Source organism: Rattus norvegicus, chromosome 6 (assembly GCF_021556685.1).
Source record: "Rattus norvegicus strain SHRSP/BbbUtx chromosome 6, alternate assembly SHRSP_T2T, whole genome shotgun sequence".
In the NCBI taxonomy this organism is placed as follows: Eukaryota; Metazoa; Chordata; class Mammalia; order Rodentia; family Muridae; genus Rattus; species Rattus norvegicus.
In genome coordinates this window covers 15,811,390-15,837,594 of record NC_141539.1, presented here as the reverse complement: position 1 = coordinate 15,837,594, position 26,205 = coordinate 15,811,390, and the positions used below count along the sequence as shown (strand labels likewise).

Sequence of the window (26,205 nt, the reverse complement as noted above, 5' to 3'; positions counted from 1 at the left end):
TTGAGTACTTTACTCCAACAGCAAAGGCACAAAGAATAAGGCCAGAAATGAAGCTATAGACAGCTGTGGACCGCCACGTGGGTGCTGTGCGACTTCGCCAGCCCCAGAACAATTCTTAGCTAATGGAAATGAGTGACCATTCGTTCCTGAGCAGCTGCAGACCATCTCAGTAACGGTTACCTAGATGAATCTGAGTAGCTTTCCCAAGTCACACTCAACACTGCCTTTGTGCCTTGAGTCCAGCTGTGTGTTTTATCCACCATTGTTCCTACCAAGGCAAGGCAGCCACAGCTGCATGAACTTAGCTGGGCAGTGGAGGGACAGCTGGCCCTGCATTACAGGCCAATGGTTGGGTCTGTACAAGAAGCACGCTGTTGGCGGAGGGCAGTGCTATTAGCCAGGGTCCCTGGTTAGGCAGCCTCCTACCTTCCCCTGCTCCCTTGCTGTGCTCTGCGACGGCCTCCTTAAGCTTCTCGGTGTAGTTCACGATTCCTTTCAGCGGCACTCGCTCGTCGTTTTCATACGCTGTGATATGAACTGAAGGGTAATGCTGGGAGAGAACAAAGTGCAGCCATGTTACTCCACCGTCCTCCCGGGAGAGCACTGTTCCCAATGCTAGGATGTTCTCATCAGAACCTGTCCTCAGGCCTCAGCAGTAGGGTGCCTGCTACCCGTTACCTGGGACAGCCGTTTTCTGTCCAGAGAGACCATGACTTCATCTGACCCTATTAGATGGGATCATTTCTGAGCTGTGACACTGGGGCAGAAAGGAGTACGAGTAGACATGACATGGAAGAATGGCTAGGTGTCCTAAGAGGGGACAGCCTCAGAGCCCTCCAGCTCTGGCCTCAGTGTGGCGGGTGCCCTTTCAGTGGTCTTCTCCGGCCAGTGAGGGCAGTGCGGCTCCCTACCTGTGGCTTAATATTCTGGCATGGACAGTAGCGCTTTATGTAGTTCTTGTGTTTCTCATCGGACGAAGGGTTCCCCCACTCTTCCAACTCTTCCAGTGTCAGCGGAAGTGTGGTGTCCATCATGGTGTTGAGAACATCCAAGAAAGGGGCCTAGTCAAAGAAGGAGGAAGACCGACCATTGTATCACTCAATGGTTGGTAAAATGAGCGCCACAATAGCTTCCTGCATAAACACATATCCAGGTTGAAGGAAGACGGCCCAGTCTTCGTACACTGGTAATTCACCGACGGCTGAAGAACATTCAAACCCTTAGCAGACACTTACGTAACGCAGAGAACTTACCTTGTGACTTCAGTTTGTTTGCCTTTTCTCCTATTGTTACTTATACAAAATGAACAGCTCTGCATTCATTGCTGCTGCTAGATTAAGACAACCCCACAACAGTCAGAAAATTTCAAGTTGGTGATGAGAGTGAGAAGCTGTGCTATTTTCGCACTGTTGGCAAGTATGCAAATCGTAGTCACTGGCAAAAAGTATAGCAGTTCCTTAAAAAATGAAGGTAATGCTTTCCTTTTGATCTAGTAACTCCTTCCTAGAGATGTACCCCAAAGAGCTGGAGAGGTCTTAAAGCAGTACTAGGACGGTGAAGAAGCAAACCATGGTATGCGCACACAGACAAGAGTCTGGGCCTCTTGCAATGGACGCTATCAGGGTCAGCTAAGTGGATAAGCAGCATCAAGGAGTAAATCTGGCATGACGCCACATGAGGTGACTGCACGACATCACATGTGTGACTTTGGACACAGTGCAGAAGGAGGCCTTCCAGGGTTGGGAGGGAGGGAATGGAGAGTGTTCAATACTATACGTGTTTCAGTTTTGAAAGATAAAAATTGAGATCTGGAGACTCGGTGCATAACAGAGTAAATGTTTAACATCATCGAGCTGTACACTAAGAGTAGTCAGGAGAGTAGATTTTGCCTTTTCCGTGACTAGACAGTTTTAAAAGCGAGAAAAGCATCATCAGCACATAAACTCTACTTCACCTGCTGGATGTTACAATAAAGCTCACAGACAGTACTTTGGTAAGATTTAGAAGATATCCAAGAAAAAAGGAGAAAAGACTCCAGAACTGCACGTGACACGCACGCATACATGCATACAAAACACCCATACACATAATGTAGAAATAAGCTGAAACATTTAGTTAAAGGGACCGCCTTCCAGCTCATGTTCTCTCTGGCTTTGTCCTGTACGGAACATTAACTGAGTCTAGCTATAATGCCGGCTGCCTAACGGGACGGCTGTCCTGATGTGCAAAGCTGCCAGCCTTCTAAGGAGGGCCCTCTATTGCACAGAGGATGACCAAGGAAAGTCTAATTCAGGTGAAGTGTATGTGTCCCCAGCTTTCAGAGGCACCAATGGCAGTGTGAGGTGCTCTGTGATCACCAGTGGCAGCTCCTCTGGGCACTTCCTGGCTCCGTAGCCTCTGGCACTGGTTCTCCACACACCCACTATTACATAGTACTGCAGTAAACCCTTCCTGCTTCAGTTAGCCGTAATTCTGGGTCTTATAATCAATGACTTTGACTCATACATGACACTTGGTGTTGAATATTTAGGCTGTCCCTAATTCTTTACTGTTATGAGCAACTGAATTAAATATCCTTACAAATGTACTTCTGGCTATTTCTAATTTCTAAAAATTGTTAGCTGCATTTTGCTAATTTTTTTTCTTTTTTCTTTTTTTTGGAGCTGGGGACTGAACCCACGGCCTTGTGCTTGCTAGGCAAGTGCTCTACCACTGAGCTAAATCCCCAACCCTGTTAGCTGCATTTTATATTGTGAGCGATTCTGTTATTATCTTTGTGTGAAGGTTTATTTCCTCTACAAAGGATATTAAAAAAAGATTTCTAGATAAAACTATTTATTTAACTTACTACTTCTTACACACACACACACACACACACACACACACACACACCCTGAAAAGAGCTACCCTGAGCCACACAGTCATTGCTTTCCAGAGTATCTAGGCAGGAGACAGGAGAAGATGGGTGCTGCATAGTCTTGGAGAGCAGAAAAGACTGGAGGACATTTCCAGAGCTGAGAGCTCCTCAGAGGACAGGACCTAAAAGACCACCAAGAATGTAGTCTCTACAGCAGGCAAGGTGGTGCATATTGATTAAATCCTGGTGCTTAGGGGGCTGAGGTCAGAGGCTGTGAGTATGAAGCCAGACTGACTTGCTACACAGCAAAAACAAAATGCACAAAATAAGGGAGTGTCTAAGAACAGAGACTTAGTCCCTAAGTCTAGAGTAAGCTGCAGCTGGGCAGGACGCTGTCACACGGACAAGGGCAGTGTGCAGACTCCCAGGACACCCCGCCAGACTCCTGGACTCAGGGCACATATATACATTTCTAAATGTTCTCACAAACAGAAAAGGGTCACAGGGACAGCTATTAGTCTCTCAATGGAAATCCTGCAGAATCCATAAAAGTTGTTGTCAGGGAAGAGTACATAGTAGGATTGAGAGAATTCCACACGTTCTCCCAGAGCCACTGTTCTGTTTAAACCTAAGCGCCACCGTTTCCCCTCTGAGCAGGGGTACAGGGTACTCACCTCCAGGGTCACTGCTCTCAGGAGCTCTGGCTTAGAGTTACACAGTGCTCCCACAAGCACACCTCCAGCACTGAAAGCGCTCAGCGTTGTTAGGCTGGGCTGAGAAAAGCCCTGGCTGTGAAGCGTCTTAATGCAAGCCTCTAAGTCAGCCAGGCCATTGAGCTTTTTAGTTAGACGGCCATCGGCATGCCACTGGAGACCCAGCTCACCACCACCCCTGTAGTGGAAGAAAACAAAAACGACACGGTGGGGGTCAGCAAACTGTTACAGGCTCGTGTGTGACACACGTGTGTGTTTGTGTGTGTGTGTGTGTGTGTGTGTGTGTGTGTGTGTGTCAGGCTTGTGAGCAGCACTCAGCTCAGAATTGCCATCATGCTTTTAAAGGCTGGAGGACACAGCAAGAAGGAATGTGCAACAGAGACTGAGTGGCCTGCAAAGCCCAAACCTGTACTGGAGGCCGTCACAGGAAATGAGCCACCCAAAAAGTCAAACTATCAAGAGAGCCAAAACCTGACTCAACAAATACACTTGACCGCCTTTTGATGACGCACAGACTGCCAGAGAGCAGTCCTTAAACACACACAAGTGCACCCTGGCTCAAGGAAGGCAAACCACAGCTCCAGGTGCGGTGGCTGCTGCTACAAACTTTGCCTGAGCAGAGGAAAGAGCTTAGGTCGAATGAGTCAGGAGCACTGGTGCATGGGAAGTGACCTGTAACTGAGTTGTGAAGGAAGAGGTTTCTGCAAGGGTAAGGAAGGGGAAACTGAGACCCAGATAAAACACAGCATGTGCTGGGACAGACGGCGGACCATGCCCTCCGAAGGCATGAGCCAGGGGATGCCAGAGAGAAGCCAGTTCACAAGAATTTTACTAAGAAATTGGGCTTTGTCCTGGAGATAGGGAGGTGGAGAGGGTTCTAAGTGATAGCAGTGTCTTGAGAACAGCTAGAATAAAATGGAAATTGAATGGAGAAAAGAAGTTCAGCTGAAGGAGGCTCTGTAGGAGAAACCTCCTTTAGCCTGCAGTCACAGCACTCGAAGGCCCATGAGTTTGTGGCTACAAAGTAAGACCCTGTCTCAAAAATTGTGAAAACAGAACCCTGAAATCTGGAGACTCATGGAAATAATGATGGCTTTATCTAGGGCGAGCACTACATCCATGCAAAGCCCCCAAATCCACTAAGGAATCTGCTATCTGAGTCAGGATCCTCAGGCTTAGGGATACATAAGTTCAAAACACACGTGAGAAGGTCAGATTTTGTTCCTTTTATACTTGTCTGCCTGCCTGCCTGCCTGCCTACTTGTTTTTTCTCTTTTGCTTGTTTGTTCTGGTCTTTTAAGATAGGGTCTTACTCTGTAGTTGTCAATAGAGGTCTACCTTTCTCTGCCTCTTGAGTGCTGGGATCAAAGGTGTGCCATCACGCCCGCTCCCCTAACGCACTGTGCATCCTCATGCCTGGTCCCTTAGCACACTGTTGTTCCAGCAATTGGCACAACGCTCTAGCACTCATCTGCTAGGAGAAACGTGGTGACTCACCTAACATGGCAATATGCTAAGATCCACCCATCATCCACCAAGACCCGCCTTTCAGGCCTGAAGTTCATCTTCAGATCCATTCCGTAAGCTCCATATACATGCACCAAGAGAGGCTTCCTCTGCAAGTCCTCAGAATCCGTCTTGTGAAAAACCGTCATGGGCACTAGCTTTCCATCCTGGAAATGGAGAACCATTAGCACATAAGGAAACAGCCTTTGCTGTTTGTTTCTTCACAGTCCTCAGGATCAGGGCATGTGCTAGGTAAGGCTCCATTCCCTACACGAGAGGAACTTTAAAATAGCTTAGCCCCAACTTCAGCTACCATGCGCTGCACTCCTGAGTGTGTCACTAACTGGCAGTGGGCACCAGCTCTGGGAGGGTCCAGCATCTGTACAGAGCTGGCTCCCAACCGCCTGCTGGTCTATAATCAGCTGTACAGCTAGCTGCAGCTGGAACACTGGCACAGCTTCTCATAGTAGGAAAGTAACTTGAAAAGCGTTCTTGAGGGCCCAGAACTAATTTACTCCATTTGGGCCAAGACAAAATGCATATTTACGTTGAGATTTTAGTATATCATTCTTCCTATGCCCAGGGATTCTTATCTTTGACTATTTACAAATGTGCTAATTAAAAAGTCCTACTGGCCTCATTTTCTGACCTTAGTAAATATCAAAATGTGAGCTCTTAGCCACCTGCATCTTTAAAGGCTTCTATAATTGTATTAATGTAATTTAAATTATTTACGTGTTTGATCTGCATGTGTGTCTGCACCACATCACATGTGTAGTGCACTGGACACCAGAAGAGGGAGCCACACTCTCTGGGGCTGAGTTTCACATGACTAAGCTTCAATATGCAGGCACTAGGAAGAGAATATGGGTTTCCTCGCTGAAATAAACCCTTTCTCCTCTAACTTGTTCATGGTTATACTGTGTTTTCTCACAGCAGTAGAGGCCCTAACTAAGGCAGAGGGGTCACCGAAGTACTGCCTGAGTAGGTAAGACCCCTGTAGCACCTGTCCACTGTGCTCAACCTGCTTTCCTCTGTAGTTGTCAACACACAGGTAGTGACTGCTTGGGCCCGGGCACTGTGGCTGCCACAGTGAAGCCTCCTGAGGGCAAGCACTGTACTGCTCTAGGCTGCTCTACTCAGCTATGTCCATCCTTTCCAAATGACTGCCATAACTGTACCAACTGTGCCTCTTTACTTCGTATTAATTCAACTTTAAAAGTCAAACATAAGCAAGTGAAATGAAAGGCTTAGCACTCTAGTCAGAGATTTTTAAAACCATGTTAAAGCTAAAAGAAAAAAAATCTATGTATTCCTAAAATCATCGGGACCTTCCATGGCGTAAGGGGTTTTCAGAAAATGGTGTCGATGTGACCCTGAAGCTGACCCTGAAGCTGACGTCAGGCACGAGGCCCCTTCAGTATCTGGAGCTGAAGGCAGAGCTTACCACACCTACCTTGCTTTTGGCTTCTATGCGTAAAACTCGACTGGTCTTTGTGATTGGATCTTCGTGACCAGTTTCCTCAAACAGTTTGCCCTCTGCAAATTTGTATGTGTAATATTTTGGGGGTCTTATTGGGGAGCAAAGCTGGAAGGGGCAGTTCTTCGGGTCAGAATTTGTATCCATTATGAATCCACAGGCCCAAGGAGGCAGCTGAAGGACAAAAGCCATTTTCACTGATTAATATTAAAGTTTCTGAGTCTGCTGCAGGCAAAATGATGTGGACAGCTATTTTACTTTCTATTATTATATGATACATCATTTAAGAATTACTTCATTGTGACAACATGGATTTCAAGTATACAAATGAAATCTTATACAAATTACCAGCAAGATAAAGAAAAGTGTAGGAAAGATGGTTTATCGCAGGTGTAGTTACGGGAAATTCCTTTTGACATGAGGTTTATTTGGGGACAGACACTTGGGTGATGAAATGACCAAATGGCTACAGATAAGAGCAAATGCGGCAGTAATGCAGGCCCAGCAGCAGCCTGTGCCCTGCTCTTACTGAAGTATGATCCTCACGTGGACGTTCTGAATGATGTTCCCACCAGTCCTAGCCTGCTGCCTGGACAGTGGTGATGAGAGTTATTATCCCGGGGCTACCAGCAGGCTCAGCAGCACTAAAGCATTTACCGTTTGTTTCTAACTTTAGCTCCGAGGCTGACCATTGTGCAGAACAAAACCTTTCCAGGCACAATGACTCAGAGAGACTCAAAGCTATTATGCTCAAGATTCTTAACTTTAAGAAGAAAGGAAAGGAATCAAAATTTATTCTCTTAGAGCAGCAGGGTCCAGCGTCAAGCCTTCCTCTAACGCCCCACTTACAGCTTTTAAAGAAGCCTGGTAAGCAGGCCGACAGAGTGCTCGGAAGCACTGAAGTAAGAATGAGAAGAAAATTGCTTTTCTTTCCGAGTAATTGCAGAAAGAGCAAATTCCTTAGAAAATCAGAGGTCTTAGCCCAGCAACATCAGTGGCAGGCACTGCTGAAAAGGAGGAAGGGCTGTGGGCATCGAGAGGCCGGGCTTTCACCTGTAGAAGCCACAGCCAGACAGCACTCTGCTCAGACACATTGCCCCCAATTAAGCTGGGGTCTCCTGTCAGGAAAACTAACAAGGACATACATGTACGGCAGATCCTATGGGAATGAGATACTGGGAGTCTGGTACAGGAACAGGAACAGGATTCCTTGGCCCACAGTTTGGCTAAGTTTCTTCTGCCTTTCAGTAAAACTTAACTATGACCTTGGAGTACATTGTTTTAGCTTTAGGACAACTGGGACCAACAAATCAAACTCTGGGTTTTTCCAAAGCCAAAGACCAAGGTCAAAGCCTAACAAGAACTGCTTCAAGGCTCTGGACTCTGAAGCACTTGTGCAGCTGATGCAGAAGTATTAGCTGTCTCAAGGGCATCTTACTGAGCTGAAATGCACTGAGAGAGGTTTGCCCTGGAAATAGACTCTGCTGCAAATAAAGCCGATGACAGCATAGAGCAAACCCTTCCTGGGTTTGGGGGTGGGGGCGATGTATGGCTCAGTGGCTGAGTTCTCTAGTACATTTAAGGCCCTGGGTTTGCCTCCTACTATTACAACAAACCATCCTCAACTTATTTTTCAGGCATTACAATCAAATAGTCTTCTTCTGTGGAAAAATCAGAAAATACTAATGACATGGGGACCAATGATAAGTAAATATACAGAAAGTTTAATGCTTCCGTTGTGAGAGACTGTGTTTAGAAAGATCATCAGTCAAGTGTCCACTAGGCGTAGATGTTATAGACCCAAACTATCATTAACTCACACCGTGGTTACTGATTTATGTATGGCATGGGCTGTGGCTATTTACCAGTGCTGTCTAGCATCATACGATGATAAAATGACTTTTATGTAGCGTCTAGTGTGTACTAAAGCATTTGATCTTCTTTGATGATGACCTAAATCAATATTCAGGGTATAGCGGGGACTTACAGTTTGGAACAGGTCAGAGAGCAATAAGAGAAGTGATAAGGCAGAAACTAGGGACAGCGCTCAGTGTGAAGTAGCAAGGGGGGGGGGCACCTTCAAGTAAAAATACTTAAGACAAATAAGAGAAGGTCATGCTTACTTAGAAGTCTCGTCTTAGGGGCTGGGATACAGCTCAGTGGTAGACTGTTGCTTAGCACACACAAGGCCTTGGGTTTGAACCCAGCACCACATAAAATCAGATATAGTGGTCCATGCCGATAACCCCAGCGCTTAGGAGGCAGAGGCAGGGGGATTTCTGTGAGTTTGAGGCCAGACTCGTCTGCAGAGTGAGTTGTAGGATAGCTAGGGTTACACAGAAAAAAATTTGTCTTGGGACCCTTCTTTCCCTGCCCCAAAGCATTATACCTTAACTCTATCCTCCAGACTTGTATTCTGCATGAGCAAGATGAATTGGTCCCCTGAAGATACATGGACTTCAGTTTACCCATGTTTGAATGGTGCCCTCATTCTTGGATATGACAGGCTATTCTGCATATCAAATTCCTACCTATCCTGTTAAGTCTACTCTATTCTTTACAGAAGCTTTCCTAAGCAAGAACCCTACCCTTCCTTTGAGCTCTCCGACAGTTTGCTTTTGAAACCACTTATTTAAAAATAACTTACAATTAAGCACTGTATTTTGAAATTTGTCTAACAGCATAAAAACTTCATTCATTAAGGGCAGATATTTTACTCTGCTATTTTCCCATTCCATGATGCTGTGGATGGTCACTGAACACTGCTTTGAAGTGGACCGTAAGGTTGCCATTCATTAATTTACCAGGTTTATTTCTGAGGGCATTTGACTTGCTTTGGCAGCCAGACTGTTAATAGTTAGACAACATTATCATTCCTCTGTGTCATGGAGACCACTGACATCCATGTATGAAAGCAAGCAGGCATATACCCCTGGGTGAGAAAACTGGCAAAGAGAGGAGATGCAGATACGAGCTGACTATTGTCCTTCCGGGCTGTGGCCCTGGCAAGCAGCAGTCAGTGGCCAGGTACCAGCTACCACGCAGGCCTTGGTTATCGCTGCTCCTCAGACTGTAGAGATAGAAAGCTGCCCGCAGCTATGCAGAAAGACAGACACAATGACCCCAAACACAGATTCCCAAGGCCATCTGTAAGTCCACTGGTTTAAGTAAGACTGCATTTAAAACAAGGTCTGTTAAGTTGTTGTAAGATCTAGGTCTGATTTAAAAAAAAAAAAAACTGGTATGCTAAAATCCACTTAAATTAAATTCCTTTTAAGAAAAGTGCACATTCAAATTTTGATGCTCTACCAAGGTTACCTGTGTTTGTTGAGTCTTTCTATCTGAGGATAGACATACCTTTAGAGAGCGGACGGAGTCGTCAGCCAGACCAATCACATTAACATAGAGGAGATTGCTGTGTTTCAGGAACAGAACGCAGTGGTCCTTAAACATGTCCAAGTCTACAACCTTGGTGTTTCTCTTCATTGTGAAAAATAAATCCCAATTCATAATAGCAGGGGCGTCAGCTGCAGTCCGCATCAGCTGTGTGAAGGTTAGAGGACATGTAGGTGACAGAAGACTAAGGCTGCAGAGCTCAGGGTGAGGTCACTGAGGAGGAGACCACACCAGCTGCCACTACTCTAGGATGAACTGTATCAGGGACAAAGTGTGAATGTCACAGTTTAGCCCAGCCAACCAGGGGACAATGGATACACTGGGATGCCTGCCTGAGACTGATCCAAACGCCATCTCACAATCGAGCTGAAGTGTGCTCTTCTAAGCCAATCAAGTTTGGCTTTTGAGACACGAACAGCATAGAATGCTTCACTTACTGATATTTTATATACAGTTATAGTAGAAAAAGAAGTTAGCTCTATGGGGAGGGAAATAATGGAAGGGAGGTGGGGCTTGTATAGCAAGGAGGCTGGTGGGGAAAGCTGACATTTTCAGGAGCCCATCCCAAACGGGAACAAGCAGGATCGAGAACTACCTTGAATTCTGTAGGTTCTCCAACATTAGTCAGGATGTACAATTCGTCATCTCGATGCTCAACATAGTAAAGCATCCCATGGATTCTCTTCTGAATGAGCATTGGTGGGTCCCACGGGCTCAGGCCATCGATGAGCCACACCTCGGAAGTCGTCTTGTTCATGATATTCAGGGTGAGGAAACGACTGTCTTTTGTAAGATAGAGGAAAACAAAATAGCTGCAAAGAGAAAAAGCATCAAGTTCTTGCTTACTGGGAAGAAAGTCGAGTAGGAAGCACAACTTACTCATTCTGGAATATCATTAGCTATGTAAGAGGTAGGGCTGAGATGGCTCACACAGATTTCCTATATATATATATATATATATATATACATTCCCATAAGTACAGTTAAGTAAGGGGTGCATTTAGAAGTAGGAAGGTCTGCATGCAGCTCCGCTACACACTCTGAAGCCTCTGGAAACAACGGTGTCGTTTGGAATGGACGCTACCATCCACAACCTCTCAGCACCTCAGACGAAGTTACAATATACTAAAAACTGAACAAGAAAGGTTTTGGAAGGGCTAGATAGATGACTCAGCAGCAGTTAAGAGCACTGCCACTCTTCCAGAGGACCTGGGTTCAATTCCCAGCACCCACATGGCAGCTCACAGCTGTCTCTAGCTCCAGTTCTAGCGCAGCCAGCGTTTCTCTTCTGGCTTCTGTGGGTACTGCGCACACAGGTGCTACACTGATGCATATGCAGGCAAAATGTCCATCCAATTAAAAAAAATGTTTATTCAAGTTCAATCTTACAAGCATCTATGAAGTAATTCTAAAGCTCCTTGCAGGTGGGGTAGGAGTTACTACTGGCTTTTTCTCTCCTTCCTCTTCCTCCTCCTCCTCTCCCTTCTCCTCCTCCTCTTCCTCCTCCTATTCCTTCTCCTCCTCTGCCTCTTTAGCTTTCTTTTGGTTTTCAGAGAGAGGGTTTCTCTGTGTAGCCCTGGCTATTCTGGAACTCTCTCTGTGTACCAAAGCTGGGCTCGAACTCACAGAGATTCGCTTGCCTCTGCCTTCCAAGTGCTGGGATTAAACACCAGTGCGCTCAGCTCTAATTCTCTTTCTTATTAGGACCCAACATAAGAGAATCAGCGGGTGGAGAGCTAAGTTGCTGTTTACGTGCTTTCCGAGTCCCGTACATCCGGCCTGTTTCCCTGGGATCTCTGGGCTCTGGACCCCAATAGTCCTCAGAGACCAGTCATTGTCCTTGCTTTTTAAAGTCTAGACCTGTTCTTAGTGAACAGGATTTCTGCAGGGAAAAAAACCGTGTAATGGTAGCAGTGTGTGTGTGGAGGGTTGGGGGTGGGATGGCCAGTAACTATTCAGTGACTTAAAAATCAGATTGTTTTTTTAGCATCTGCATAATACAGTTTTCATTAGAATGTATAGAATTTATGGCTCTAGAAATAGAAATATTTGAAAACAAAGAGTCAATATTTAAAATGCCCTTTAGGAATATATTAGCCAGCACTTTCCTAACCATGAATTTAAGAGACATTCTGCCATCAAAATGAAAACCTGTCTTTAAATAACCAACAAAGAAGTAGAGAAAACAAAGATGGTGGACCCTTGGCTGACAAGGGCTCTTTGTGGCCATATTTATAACTCTTTCTTGATCAGGCATCCCAAATTGATACAATTTGGCAAACTCTGTAGATTAGTTCTAGAAGGTAGAATGATACAGAGGTAGTTCTCTCCATTCCCAACAGTTCAGGTCAGTAGTGGGACAGGGGAGGCACTGGGGGCAGGGAGGGCGGCGGCAGGCTGGCACCTGGGGTCTTTCTCTGTGTAGAACCGCTCATTGCGTTTGTTGTCACCAAACGTGGCTCGGTACACATCGTGACAGCGAAGGTTCCTCTGGAAGGTGTAGAATAAGACATCTTCATCTTCTTCATCCTTCACCCATTCTGAAAGGCAGGAAGGAAAGAAAGAAAGACACAGCTACCCGTGTGGCTTAAGATGGCGTAGTGCTCAAGTGCGGGATGCCCAGGGTGGAGCCGGTAGCTGATCTGCGCATCCGCGCACTGCGGAAGCTTCGAGTTCAGATACAACCCAGAGGGCACATAAAAGCTGCGGCACTGTCGCAGGTTTTCCCTTACCAAGTCCCCACCACTCAAGCTCCTAAACAAGACCCCTGACTCGGTGGTAAGGGAAAGGATCGGAAAGGTCACATTTGCTCTTGGGAGATGGCTGCTTAACTCTGAAGAAATACCCATCAATTTCTCTTCACTCTGTGCTCAATGTCTGCTTCCAGGGGACTACAACAGCTCAAACCACAAACGCTATCTGTCTGGGGAGAAATAAGGGTACCCGAGACTGAGTCCCTAGCACCCACATGAAAAGCTGTGCATGGCTGAAATCCCAGGAACGGGGGCTAAGAGATGATCACAAGGGCTTGCTGGCTAGTCAGTCCCCTCAGCCAAAATGGGGAGCTTCTGGTTCAGTGGCCGAGTCTGTCGCAAAGGACAGTGGCACAGCATAATAAAGGAAGGCAGCCAATTCCTATCCCAGCCTTCAGAGAAGCAAGCATGTACACTTGTACACTCACATGTATGTAACACAGATACCACACACACACACACACACACACACAAGATGATTTGCACATACAAAAGAATATATTAGGTAGATTATAATTTCAGTTTTCAATATAATACAAAGGATCTAATTAAGCAATTCAGAAAATAATGGCAATGTAATATAGGCAATGATGATAAATGATAAAATTTAAAGCTAGATCAATACTAAAAATGTCAGTTTCTATTGATGTCAGCTAATATGTTCCAGTTTTGAGGAGTGATTTTGAGTCATGTACTATATTAGCTATCCATGATGAAAAAATAAATATAAAAACAAAAGTAACAATAAAAATAATCCAAATTCAAGGTTGAATAAAATATCAAGAAGCAAAATCTGTAAAACTTCAGTCTGCATAATAAACTGGCCAAGAATTACTATATATCAGAATACACATGGAGGACTTAGATTAGAAGTGGCTTAAAAACAGGAGCCCTACTTTATTTAAGATGTGTTTTGCATATCATCGGAAGCCTGTGTGACTGTAGTGATGTCTGTGTCCTAGTGCAGGTGTGGAGGTGCGAGGACAGTTTTCATGAGTGTTGGGGCTGACGTCAGTTCATCAGGCTTGTGTGGAAAGTGCTTTGACCCGCAAAGCCTCTTGACAGCTCATGAAATATTTATTTTTAATTATGCATACGGTGTGTCTCCATGTGGGTCTCTGTTGGATCCCCCAGGAGTTAAGAGCTACAGGTGGATCTGGGTTGCCCAGCACGGACACTGAAAACTGACCACAGGTCCTCTACAAGAATAGCAGACATGCTCTTAGCCACTGAGCCACCTCTCCAGTCCCCCGTGAACCCAGTGGTGCAGTAACTCACTTAGAGCCACAGTTAAAGGAGGGAGCACTTTGTAAGAAGAACGCCATAGGAAGATGTGCAGCCCAGAGGGAAACAGACCTGGCCCTGATAGCATTTCCTTCGCTACCCCATGTGAGCGGCTCCCTACGGCTGTCTTCCCAGACTACTTGGTGGCTTACCAAAGCTGGACACGTTGGGGAAAGAGGCTTCCATGGCAGGCTGATCGCTGAGCTTCACCACTATGCAGGTGGAGGTTTCAGAATCCTCCGTCCTTATCTTAGCAGCCACGTACTTCTCATCAGGAGCAACTCGGATGCAATCGATGAAGGGCTGCTCCAGTTTAAGTTCTTCCAGGTTGAATAAAACTTCATAATTATCACTGTCAGCTGCACAAAGGGAGTAGGGAAGAGAGAACTCCACAACATATCCTTGTAATTCATTTTAAACTATATCTTAATGTGTTAAAATGACATTCTCTGAGGTCACAGACTGATGTCCTTCTACAATTATTAAAAATATTTTATTCAATATTATTCTATGTATCAACCTATGAGCTACTGTCTTAGTCTAAGACAGTGGGTCGCAGTCTTCCTAACGCTGTGACCCTTGAACACAGTTCCTTATGTTAAGACCCCTTAACCATAAAATTATTTTTGTTGCTCCTTCATAACTGTAATTTTGCTATTGCTATGAATCATAATGTAAATACTTTTGAAGTTCGAGGTTTGCCAAGAGGTGGCAACCCACAGGTTCATAACCACTGGTCTAGTATTTACCAAATTTACAAAGAGAACATACCTAACACATGTAACACATGCAAAGTGCCTAGCACAGCACCTAGACAGAACATACTTCAAACATGTTGGACCCCATCTCCCTTCTCTGTGTTAAAGCTCCTGAATGTGGGTCGTTAACTGTACCTTAAGACAACCCAGATAGTAAAATCCACTCAGTTAAAAAGCTTAGAAATAATTTTTAACAAAGTCTATTCTAATAGCTTTGAGCAACTGTTATGTGTCAAGCCTAGTGAACAACTGACGCCGGAAGCCAGGTCATCAGTGAGGAAGAACTGTAGTCTACCTTCTTCGTCTTTGGAACGGACCAAGCAGCAACCTTCTTGATAATAGACAAAGCCGCCATGTTTAATCTGACAATAAGGAGAAAACAAGACTTACTTGAGAGTAATTTAATTATTTAATGGTTTGACTACTTCAGATGAAGAGATGACCCTACCATAGAGTCAGATCTACTGAGGTATGTGAATGAACGATGAAACGGACCGTTTTTACAACACAGGTAGCAAGAAACAGCTTTCCTAAGTTCAGAATTGTTGGTGATTTCCAATACATAAATGCAAGGGCATAACAAAACCTATGCTGCTCGTCTAATATCTGTATAGTGAGACTCAATTAACAATATCAAGTAGCATCATAACGATAATCTAAAACGATACAGACAAAAAAACTCTGGCTAACCTGAAATGCCAACCAATATTCTGGTATCTTTTCTTTTACAATCACTGTCGTCATCGACTTGATTTTATACGAAGTATATGGTGGTAGGACAAACAGTGTTTGAGATTAAGAAATTAAATTTTTTTTTCTTTTTTTTTTCGGAGCTGGGGACTGAACCCAAGGCCTTGCGCTTGCTAGGCAAGCGCTCAACCACTGAGCTAAATCCCCAACCCCAAGAAACTAAATATTAACTATACACGTGTGTGTGTGTGTGTGTGTGTGTGTGTGTGTGTGTACGGAGTTCTTGTCTAACACCTGAAATGCAGCTGACTGACTACCTCACTTCAGGCGGTGTAAGCCACACTATATTACGGCACCTTTTGGATCTGGGTCATCCTTGCTATTTGTATTTTACTGTGAACGTGACTTTCACTAATAATCTGTGGGCTGTTTTTCAGTTTTACTAAAAAATTTTCAATCTTTTTGTTCAATTTATTTCAGTTGAGTATTTATGACTGGTAAGTATAAAATGAGTAACTGTGTACTTAAGCTTTACTAAAGAGAATTTCCTTTTATTAAAATATAGACAGGACATGTAAATACTTCTGAAATAACAAAGAAATGAACTGTTGTATATAACTTCTTGGGATTTCCACGAATTCACACTCGAGCTGCTGCTCCCCTGCATCTTCCCAGAGTTCACCTACTACCCTGGGCACTTTATCTTACGTTTTAACATACAGATTGTGTTCTCTCTTGCTGATGGCTGAAGGTGTTCAGCATGCCTGACAGGCCGAGCAGGACCTGATCTGGATGGGGTGCTCTGCCTAGGAAGTGCAAGGTGCCTCACTCCCTGAACTGACCACACAGACAGCCCTCCTGGAAGACACTGCGTAGCTCACCTCCGCATTGACGATTTCGTACTCTTCCTGTGGCTGTGTTTCTAGCCTTGTCCTCACTTTTTCAAATGCATCCATGTCTTCAGAAATGGAATTTTCACTCTCTGGCTTAACAGGCAGAAGATCCTAGAAACATTTTTGGTGGTATGATCAAAACCTTCAAAACCATGGGAAGTGTCAGCTCTTAGGATTGTTACATTTTTCATGCAGGCGTATATTGTTAAGTGTTTTATAGAGTGTGTTTTATAAATCTTGTCCTTTCTTAAGATCATCAAAAAAAAAATGACACTTGATGCGTTACAAGTATGAGTCCTTAAGATACTTCTAGAAGCAACAAGAAGCCCAGGCAATGTTCAGAAACACTACATACAGTTAAGGAGGAAAGAGAATCCTTTGAGCTTTTACATCTTTAATCAGAATGAGCCGCAGGGGGGAAAAGCCAGTTGAGTTTTGTAAGTACCATACTATCCTACAAGGAGGGCAGTGTCAGAGAGGAAGGTATTTCTTAACTACTAGCTGTAGGTTACTAATTCAGAGAATTACAATATTTATCCTGATAAATTTATTTATTTATCTATTGATAGAACTGTCCATTAGATCAGAGAGTGGCTCAGAAGACAAGGTCTCTCAATTTCTGACACAGGGTTTTTCTATAGTCCTAGCTGTCCTAGAGCTCACTCTGTAGACCAGGCTGGCCTCAAAAGCCAAGATATCTGCCTGCCTCTGCCTGCTGAGTGCTGGGATTAAAGGCCCGCTCCACCTCTGCCTGGCTCCTCCCTTTCTGTTTAAGGGTTAGTTTATTATGAAAAAGGAAGCAAAAACAACGGAACCTAGTGGTAAGTAGGGATGGATAAACAAGGCCATCATCCACCCACACTTCTGGGGGCCTCTCCTGCTGAGCACCACCACCACTGGGTAAGGCGGAGCCCTCAAGTGCCAATGTGTAGAACATTCACTCAACCAACACTCCACTGCTTTGCCTTGTTTAAGCAGAAGAATTTCAGTCAAGATGTCTGATTCTTTAGCTCTTTGCTGGTTATGACAAGTGCAGAGAGACAGTGCCAGGGTGGCAGGGAGCCCCTTGTAAGCTGATTCATGCTTACTGCTGAAGAACGCTCGCTCGCTCGCTCGCTCGCTTGCTCATGGCACTTAACAACAATGTTGAGACCGTAAGGTACATATGTAGATTAGATTTAAGAAGCGTACAACCTAAAAGGAAGTACAATAGAACAGAAAACCCATCAAAACAGACTAAACGGGAAAGAATTACTTTCACAAAGTCACTCTTTAAAAACCTTGGGGATGCTCTAATGGCTTGGATTAGATTTAATGAGTCATCAGAGCAGCTATGGCAGTCTTAATTTTCAGTATCTACTTTCTTTTAAAATTATCATATATTTATTTCTTTCATATTGGGGGGAGTCAGTTCTCTCCTTCACTACGTGGAACTGAACCCCACTGGCAAGTCCTGGCAACAAGCTCGTGAGCCAATGAGCTTCTTACCAGCCTCTCCACGTCTCTCTTCAAGCACAGCTGTAATTTTTTGAAAAATTATTTGCAGTCAAAATAATGAGGGTTTGACATATTTATTTTCCCTCATGTTCTTGCATTTTCATATGTACATGGCTGATGTTTGGAGTAAGGCAATATCTATCTGTCACCCTCTGAAATGGCCTGGGATGGTAACTGATAAAGCAGAATATGGCTGCAAGTTTGTCTTGAAAGTCTCTTGTGGAGAATGAGAAGCTCTGAAACTGAGGTCTGAATTCCGAGGATACTGCTGGTCTTCCTGGAAAGTTTTCTTTTTCCTTTTTTAAGACAGAATATTGTGACTCTCAGACTGCACTGACATTTGCTATGTCTCAGGAGGAAGGTGACCTTAACATCTGGCCCTCCACCACCTCTAGCGGGCGGGACTACAGTTGAGTGCTGTCACTCCAGTTTGTGGTCTGCGAGTCTGAGCCAGGGCCCCGTGCACGCTATCCGATGAGCCGAACTCCCTTCCCTGCTGAACCCTTCAGAAGGTCTCATGTACAGTATCACTTTTTCAGGAGCAGAAAGAAGACCTTTTACCTCTTTCCACAGGGCCCAACAAAAACCCACCTTAACTATGACAGGTATTAACAATCAAACTTTATTGTGGGAAAGATGTTAAACTCTAAAGACATAAAATTGTGACGTAGGAAAACAGAATGGAGATGAGATCATTAATAAGTGGCTAATTCCAGATCTCAGCTAAGGACAGCACAAGGTAGGCTTGGAAAATCCTGTACCACAAAGGAAGTATTCTCAGGATAACAGAGGCATGCCAACAGGACACAAGGGACAGTGCAAAGGGGTGTCCACTACCCACATGTGGGATAATTTGAGCATTGAAAAGAATAACAACTAATTGGTTACAATACACTGAAGAAGCAAAATCCACACAAATGAACAACAAAGTCTGTATCCGTAAAAATTAAAATCGAAAAAGAACCTTAAAGAGCCCTTACAGAATGACACGAGGTAACAAATGAGGAAGTATCATAGCCCAATCACTTGAAGTGCTCTGGTGAAGCAGATAGGGCTGAAACCCTTGACAAAGGGAACCACTGGGGTAGGAGTACTGTGTAGCGTCTGCACGGCACCAGAGTTCCTACAGACAGAAGGATGTCCTAGTGGCCAGAGAGACAACCAGCAGTCAATGCTTTAGCTAAAACAGTCAAACTGACTCTGCGCCTCCCAACAGAACAGTCCAAGATGAGGGGAAACTGCATGTCTCAATAAAACTGCTTAACAAAGAAAATGGAGAGAGAAGCAAGAACAGAGAGCTCTTCCGTCATCCCTAAAAGCCTACTAAAAAAGACAAATGTGTGGTAAAACAAGGAAAAGAAGACAAAGGGCATTACACATGAAAACCATGGAAACAGTTTCAACAGATGAAACGTCTCCACTTTAATGTATCGTATTGGTCATCTAAGGATTTCACACATGCATATAACCTATTTTGACCATATTTACCATCAGGCCCACCTCCACCGACCCACTCCCTGCCTAGCTCATGTCCCCTCCCCCTTTATAGCCCACAGTGGACACATCTGTGCTGCCCATATACTCCTCAGTGTGGTGGGCCATCTACTAGAACATGTTCCACCTAACAGGGGCCACATGTGTAATAAAAATGGGCTTTCCCTCCTCAGAATTTGTCGGCTGTCGCCTGCTCCTCAGTTAGGGGAGGGAACCTGAGTCCCTTGCCTCCCCATGCTGCAATACTGACTGGGGCAAGCACCACAGCCTCTGTGAGATCATCATTTGAGTTTGACCTACGTCGGCTGTACAAAGAACTCTTGCCTCAGCTATTCCTACCTCTGTGCCTCCCTCATTGCCCCCCCCCCATTCAAAGGGAAAAAAACTCATAATCAACCATTTAAGAAAACAGAAAACAAGGTAAAATTATTCAATTGGCTTCATTAGAGTAATATAACCTGACACTAAACTCAGTGACAAGGCAGGGCGAAGTCTCCCCCTTTGTCCACTTGAGCTGTCGCTTGCTTGTTTCAGTTCTTCCAATCTTAAGTCTAAGCTCACATGCACACTGTCCCTGAGCCCAACCCCGACCTTCTCATCTCACTTAGGGTGTGCTTACTTCCTGCCATTCCCTGAACCTCCTCTTCTTTTGGTTCTCCACTGTACTGGTCACCTCTAACTCATTATTCTTTTTGTTTCAGAAAGAAAATTTCATTTAGCCCAGGCTGGCCTTGGATGTCCCTTTATGGTATGTAGTGGAGGATGACCCTAACAGCCATCCTGCCTCTTCTTCTTCAGTTCTGGGATCTCAGAAGCTGGCACTATGCCCAGTTGTTATGCTGGTTGAATCCAGGACTTCTAGCAGGCTAAGCAAACCCTCTACCGATAGGGCTACAAGCCTAGCCCTCACTTGATTATTCTTATCTTCATTTCCATTGAAAAACAAATTTAACATCCGTGAAGGCAGAGATCTTTGTCTTAGTCATGGATTGGCTAGAACAGCACAGAAATCTAAGCAGGGAGAGACAGGCTTTTCGAAGGGAAAAGTATGTACTTTTGGGAGACACTAGTGAGAAATCATGAGACTATTATAAGACAGAAGGACAAGATCATTAGTTTTCCCCAAAAGGGTAGAAGAGCATCAACCGTGGGCTTACAAGTAAAGCACTGGAAAGCTCCTGGGTTGGTCTCAACCACACCCAAGCAGCAACCACACAAAACCAGTCTTAAATAAAATGGGATTGACCTATTGTTTGCAAAACAAAACCATTAATAGTAAGAATTCCAACAGGTATGTGACCAAGTAGAGTTCTTCATAAAAATGATAAGAATGACTGGATTATTCATCATTGGAAAAGTCTACTGGTGTTATCCAACACTAATACAGAGATAAACTCCTCTCTCTCTCTCTCTCTCTCTCTCTCTCTCTCTCTCTCTCTCTCATCCATCCACATATCCATCCATCCATCGTGTGTGGAGGTCAGAGAGCAACTTGCAAGAGTCAGTTCTCTCCTTCCTCTATGTGAGTTCTAGGGATGGGACCCATGTCCTGGACTCAGCGTTGGCAAGTCAGTGCCCTTATCTGCTAAGCCATGTCTCTCACCCCAAAAGGTAAATCTTGAGACCCTCTAAATAAACAGAAAATTATTTTACAAATTTGAAAATGTGTTAAAACCTTAAATTTGGAAACAAAAAGACTCTCTTGACAGTTTCTGGTAGTTGTCTCACATGAAATATTAAACCTATAATCAACACATCCCTCCTCCTCCTTTTTATTTTTGAGACAGTGTTTCTCTGTACAGCCCTGGCTATCCTTGAACTCAGAGAACCTCTGCTTCCTGAGTGCTGGAAAAAAAGGGGTGTGCCACCACACGCTGCTAAATTCTTTATCTTGTTCAAATTGTCATGGTGAATTATTTCTGAAGTTATTTATTTGTAGGAAGAACAGTGCAAGGAGGAATGGAAGGTAAGGGCAATGGTCTCTGTTCTGACTCTACTCTCTGAGTATCACTGGCAAATGTAAGGGCAATGGAGGAAATCCTAGGATTGGTTAACATGCTATGGTAACCAGATACTGGCTGAAAAGAACGTTACAACTAAACAAATCAGAGTTAGATCAGCGGCACTTAGTCACCAAGAATCTCCACTTTCTAAATATAGATATAGGGTCAGTGGCAGGCAGGGCTTGCAGTTTAGTTACCAAAGGAACTTAGAAAAAAAAATCAGACTTCTGGCTGGATGTGAGGCCTATAATCCCAGTTCCTTGAAAGGCTAAGGCAAGAGGATTGCATGAACAATAGTTTTGCTCAACACAGAAAAATCTTGCCTCAAAAATAAAGGAGAAACTAGATCCTTAGCCTACAGCCATTCTGATTTAACAGAGATGGCCTGAGATCTAGCAATCTGCATTTCTACAAAGCTCCCAGGATTCCTGGCACATGTCTAGAGTGCAGAAGTTGGTATAAAAGATCCCAAAGTTATATGATAATCTGTTGCTAAGATAACAAGGCACAGTGAGGTTGGAGTTTGATTAAGATCCCTGACTAGTCTAGAGTCATACTAGCTCTGGCCAGTTCTTTTCCTTTTCATTATTTCTGTTACATATGATGTCGTCTCTTGTTATTCTGTTAACTTATGTAAGTAGTTGGTCTTTAAATAGATCGATTAAAGGCCTTCTACTTTACTCTAACCTGTAAGAGGAGACACATTTGGAACTCAGAGGAACCTCCCAAAAGAAAGAAAGATGCATTTTTGTCCTCAGAGTATTTTCATAGCTATGGGATTATCTTTTGAAAAGTTTCCCCAGGTCTCAGAGCATAAATGAGTAAACACCCCACCATTTTGATCATTTCGTTTGTCAGAGAAGGAACTGTTGACACACAAAACGCAGGGAAGCAGAGCAGTTTTGTCAGGGGAAGAGGTTCCTAAAAGAGCTTCTATTTGTAGAGTTGCTGTCAGGTCAGTTTCTAGGAATCTATGACAAAATTAACAGTTGCCTCAGAGACAAATGGTTTCAGAGAACCTCTTGGCTTAGGGTCTGAGCTAACCTCACAGCTGCTACTCTGATGGTAACTCCTCTTACTATTTATAATCTGAGACAAAAATGACAAAATGTTCTACTCAAGATGCACGATAAAGCAACTCAAAGGCTTAGCCCAGTAGGTAAAGCCTTAAGCTTTATGAGCATACAGTATTGTAAGTCTACATTAAGAGACAAAAACAAAAAACAAAACAAAACAGAAAAGGAATCTTTAAAGTTTCTAGGTGCATACAGTTAAGAATCATAGAGCCAAGCTAACTTTCCAAAGGAAAGCAATTTAAAAGACTGAAATGTTGGAAGTCCAGGAAGGGAGAGGACCAACATGAAAAGCTAAAGGGAAGAGACATATATGTGCATCAAATAGTTAGCTAAGAACAACCATGGAGTAAAAACTAAAAACAAAAGCTAAGAAGTGCATGCTGACAGGAGCTGGATATAGCTGTCTCCTGAGAGGCTCAGCCAGAGCATAGCAAAAATAGCTGCGAATGCTAGCAGCAAACCATTGAACTGAGAATGGGATCCCTGTTGCAGGAATTAGAAAAAGGATTGAAGGAGCTGAAGGGGTTTGCAACCCCATAAGAACAACAATACCAACCAACCAGAGCTCCCAGGGAGTAAACCACTACCAAAAGAGTACACATGGACTGACCCATGGCTCCAGCTGCATATGTAGCAGAGGATGGCCTTGTTGGGCACCAGTGGAAGGAGAAGTCCTTGGTCCTGCCAAGGTTGGACGCCCTCCCCCGCCCCCGTGTAGGGGAATATGGAGGGGTAGTTGGGGGGGAACACCCTTATAGAAGAAGGGGAGGGGGGAGGGATTAGGGGGCTTATATCTGGGAAACCGGGAAAGGAGGGACTAACATTTGAAATATAAATAAAAAAGTCCAATTTAAAAAAAAAAGGAAAAAAATTTCAAAGCAAACCAAAAACAAAACAAAAAAACAAAATTAGGTAAGATAAGATTAATTTAGAATACATTTGAGTGTTCACCAACAGGTGGATACACAGAATGTAGATTTCTATAAAAAGCGTTATCTCTATAGAGAGGGCGGAGTTATGATACATTCTATGGCATTGAGAAATCCTAAGAACATTAGCAAAGGAAAACAAACCAGATAAAGAAAAGCTAAGTAGGGTTGGGGATTTAGCTCAGTGGTAGAGCGCTTGGGCCCTGGGTTCGGTCCTTAGCTCGGGGGGGGGGGGGGATGCTAAGTATTGTGTGCCTTTGCTCACCCCAAAACACTAGATAGGTAAATCCATGGATGTAGGAAACAGATTAGATGTCTCAGGGCTGAGGGAAACACACTGTTGTGGGATGTCTTGGGGAGGGCCACAGGATAAGGTTTTGGAAATAGTGGTTATAGCTGAATTACAATCCTGTGACTGTACTAATGCCTCTGGGCTCCACACTGAAAGTAGCTAGAGTAATAACTTTAAAAATATACAATCTGCCACAATTAGAGGAAACCAAAACAGATACAACAATGACTGACATGGTCAAGGAATGCTACGATACTGTAAATTCTAGCACCCCAAGTGTAGTGAAAGGAGTCTGAGGGACAGAGTTCAGAAGGAGAGGATATCTGTCAAAGCAGCAAGCGGGTGAACAGCTTGATTTCAAGTTAAGTATGGTGACCATGTAACATGACAGATTAAATGGGACACTTTTGAGAGGAGAGAGGACTATTAATAATCACACAGAGCAACAGGTGACGGCAGGCCTGTCTCAGGCTAACTGGAATACATGGTTACTCTCTCTACAAGTGCAACCAGTTGCTCAGGGCTGAAGTCAAGCCCACAGTTTGGGGCCAGACAGAAAAACAGTCAGTATTTTCAGTTGTCCAAAATGCATGATAGCTTTTCATTCCTTTGTATCGAGAAATAATGCACAACTACATAGCACTTTTTGACGGTGACTAACCTGGGAGTCATACAAGAATTGGTATATTATTAGGTTTATTGAGAGGTATAATTTGGTGTTTTAGTAATTTTAGAAAGCTATATTTTAAAACACATTTACAGGTACATTAAAATTTGAGATCAAATCAGCTTTCAATCAATCTGCACTTTTATATACATTATATGTATGTATATATAAAGCTATAGTTTTATAGGTTCACATATGGCTTTTTATACTCATATTGACTACAAATATACTCATATTGATTACAAATCTTAAAGTCAAATTAGAATTACTGAGAAAATTAGTAATGGATACCTTACCCATTATTTATGAACTAAAATTAGTATTAATGGCCTACAAATAGATTAATTTGAATAGTCCATACCTTACGTGAGAAGCTCCGACTTGGGATGTTTCGTGCTAATTCTGATATCTTGGGTTTATTCTGCAGACACTTGGTTAGCCGATAGTTTTTCAATCTTAGTCTATTGTAATAAGGGTCAGCGACGTTACAGTAATTCTGTTTCGGCATGCATTTCCCAAGATGAGGAATGCTATACTTCAAAGCTCCGAGAAATAATTTGGTCGTCTGCTGCATGGTGGCAAATGGCAAAGTCCCTGGTTTTTGCTTCCTTAGGGGCTGCCAGCACGTGAATGATTTCATACGAATAATTATACAGTAATGGGATATTACAGCATTTGAGGCCTCCACATTTTATCCCTCCCCTTTGGTGTCATGAGCCCCTTAGGTTACAAATAATTGTAGACATCTGATAACTTAGGTTAAATGCATTTAAAAACTTGTATGAGTTAAGTTCATTCAGATCATACTTCTTGGCAGGCGTGACTTAAACATGTCATCTGTCAAGTCAGTTTTTCTAGGGTCAAACTAAGCAGCAGTGACTCTGGAGAACGTATGGGCAAACTAAAACAAAAAAAAACAGAAAACAAACAAAATAAAAATTTGCAAACGAGTAAATGGACTTAGTCGCAATCAGGTACTCAGAGGGGGTTCAAAGGCAAAGTGGCTTTCAGCTTACATAATTCTGGGCATATCTTTGGTATGTGAAAGACAAACTGGAAAAGCCTGAATCACTTCAGAAAAGGGGGATTAATATTTGTTGAGTGAACCTAGGCGCCAGATACTTTTCACACAGCTTCACATGTACTTGACGAGAAAGCTAGAGTGCTGTTCATGGTTGAGGGGACCCAAGGGTGGCTCTGGGGAGCTCAAGACATCTTCCCAACTCACTTGATACATCGAAACGCCCAATTGACTTGACTCCTCCTCTTGTACATGAGCGACATAAAAGGATAATTAATTAAAAACAACTGCAAGATGAAAAAATAAAATGTAGGGTCATCTTTGGTTTCTGCTGGAAGGTAAGTTCATTTTACCTGCCATAGCAGAGACCCAGGTTTAAGTCTTGGGCCTTGCACGTTAACTACATCTGGACTCAATTTCATCACTTGTGAAACATTAATCATAATTAACCATAGCACTTATTCTCTGGGGTTGTTGTTTTGTAACAAAACCAGACAATTTAGGTTAAAAACTGAGTCCCAGTACCTGGCACGTAGTAACCACTCAACAAAAGATCGTTAATATTATTAGCATAGGAATAATTTAGCTATGTTAAACACTGTTGAGCATAATTAGAGAAATCTTCCTTGGTAGCACAACAACACTGCGTCAGTTTTGCCATAGATCCGACCAGCTATGACGCCCCCTCCCCCCCTTAATCTCTTATGTCGCAGCAAAATAATGGGCCGGTGGAGCAGTAGCCTAGAAGAAAAATGCTCTTAAATCGCTTAATCTGTCCCCATAGCCTAATCCATTCACCCACCATCTTCATGGTGAAGACAGAGTGCAAGGATAGGGGTACAGGTGGGGTAGGCAAATGGGTGTTCCCAGGAGCACCTACTCATTTCCCCGTGCAA

At 43.7% G+C, this 26,205-nt stretch overlaps 1 protein-coding gene across 13 annotated transcripts in view; it reads right to left on the bottom strand.

The window, feature by feature from the left end:
• The window catches only part of Prepl (prolyl endopeptidase-like), a 29,970-nt gene that overhangs the window by 2,798 nt on the left and 967 nt on the right, over positions 1–26,205 (bottom strand). For 3 of the 13 annotated variants that reach the window (XM_087552490.1, XM_087552493.1, NM_001010951.2), the window contains 11 exon segments: positions 16,319–16,441; positions 15,043–15,109; positions 14,142–14,348; positions 12,357–12,492; positions 10,548–10,764; positions 9,914–10,099; positions 6,533–6,730; positions 5,068–5,243; positions 3,532–3,748; positions 912–1,061; positions 427–550 (listed from right to left, as the gene is read on the bottom strand). In XM_087552490.1, coding sequence (XP_087408616.1) covers positions 427–550; positions 912–1,061; positions 3,532–3,748; positions 5,068–5,243; positions 6,533–6,730; positions 9,914–10,099; positions 10,548–10,764; positions 12,357–12,492; positions 14,142–14,348; positions 15,043–15,109; positions 16,319–16,441 — 1,801 coding nt within the window. 13 annotated transcript variants of the gene reach the window in all.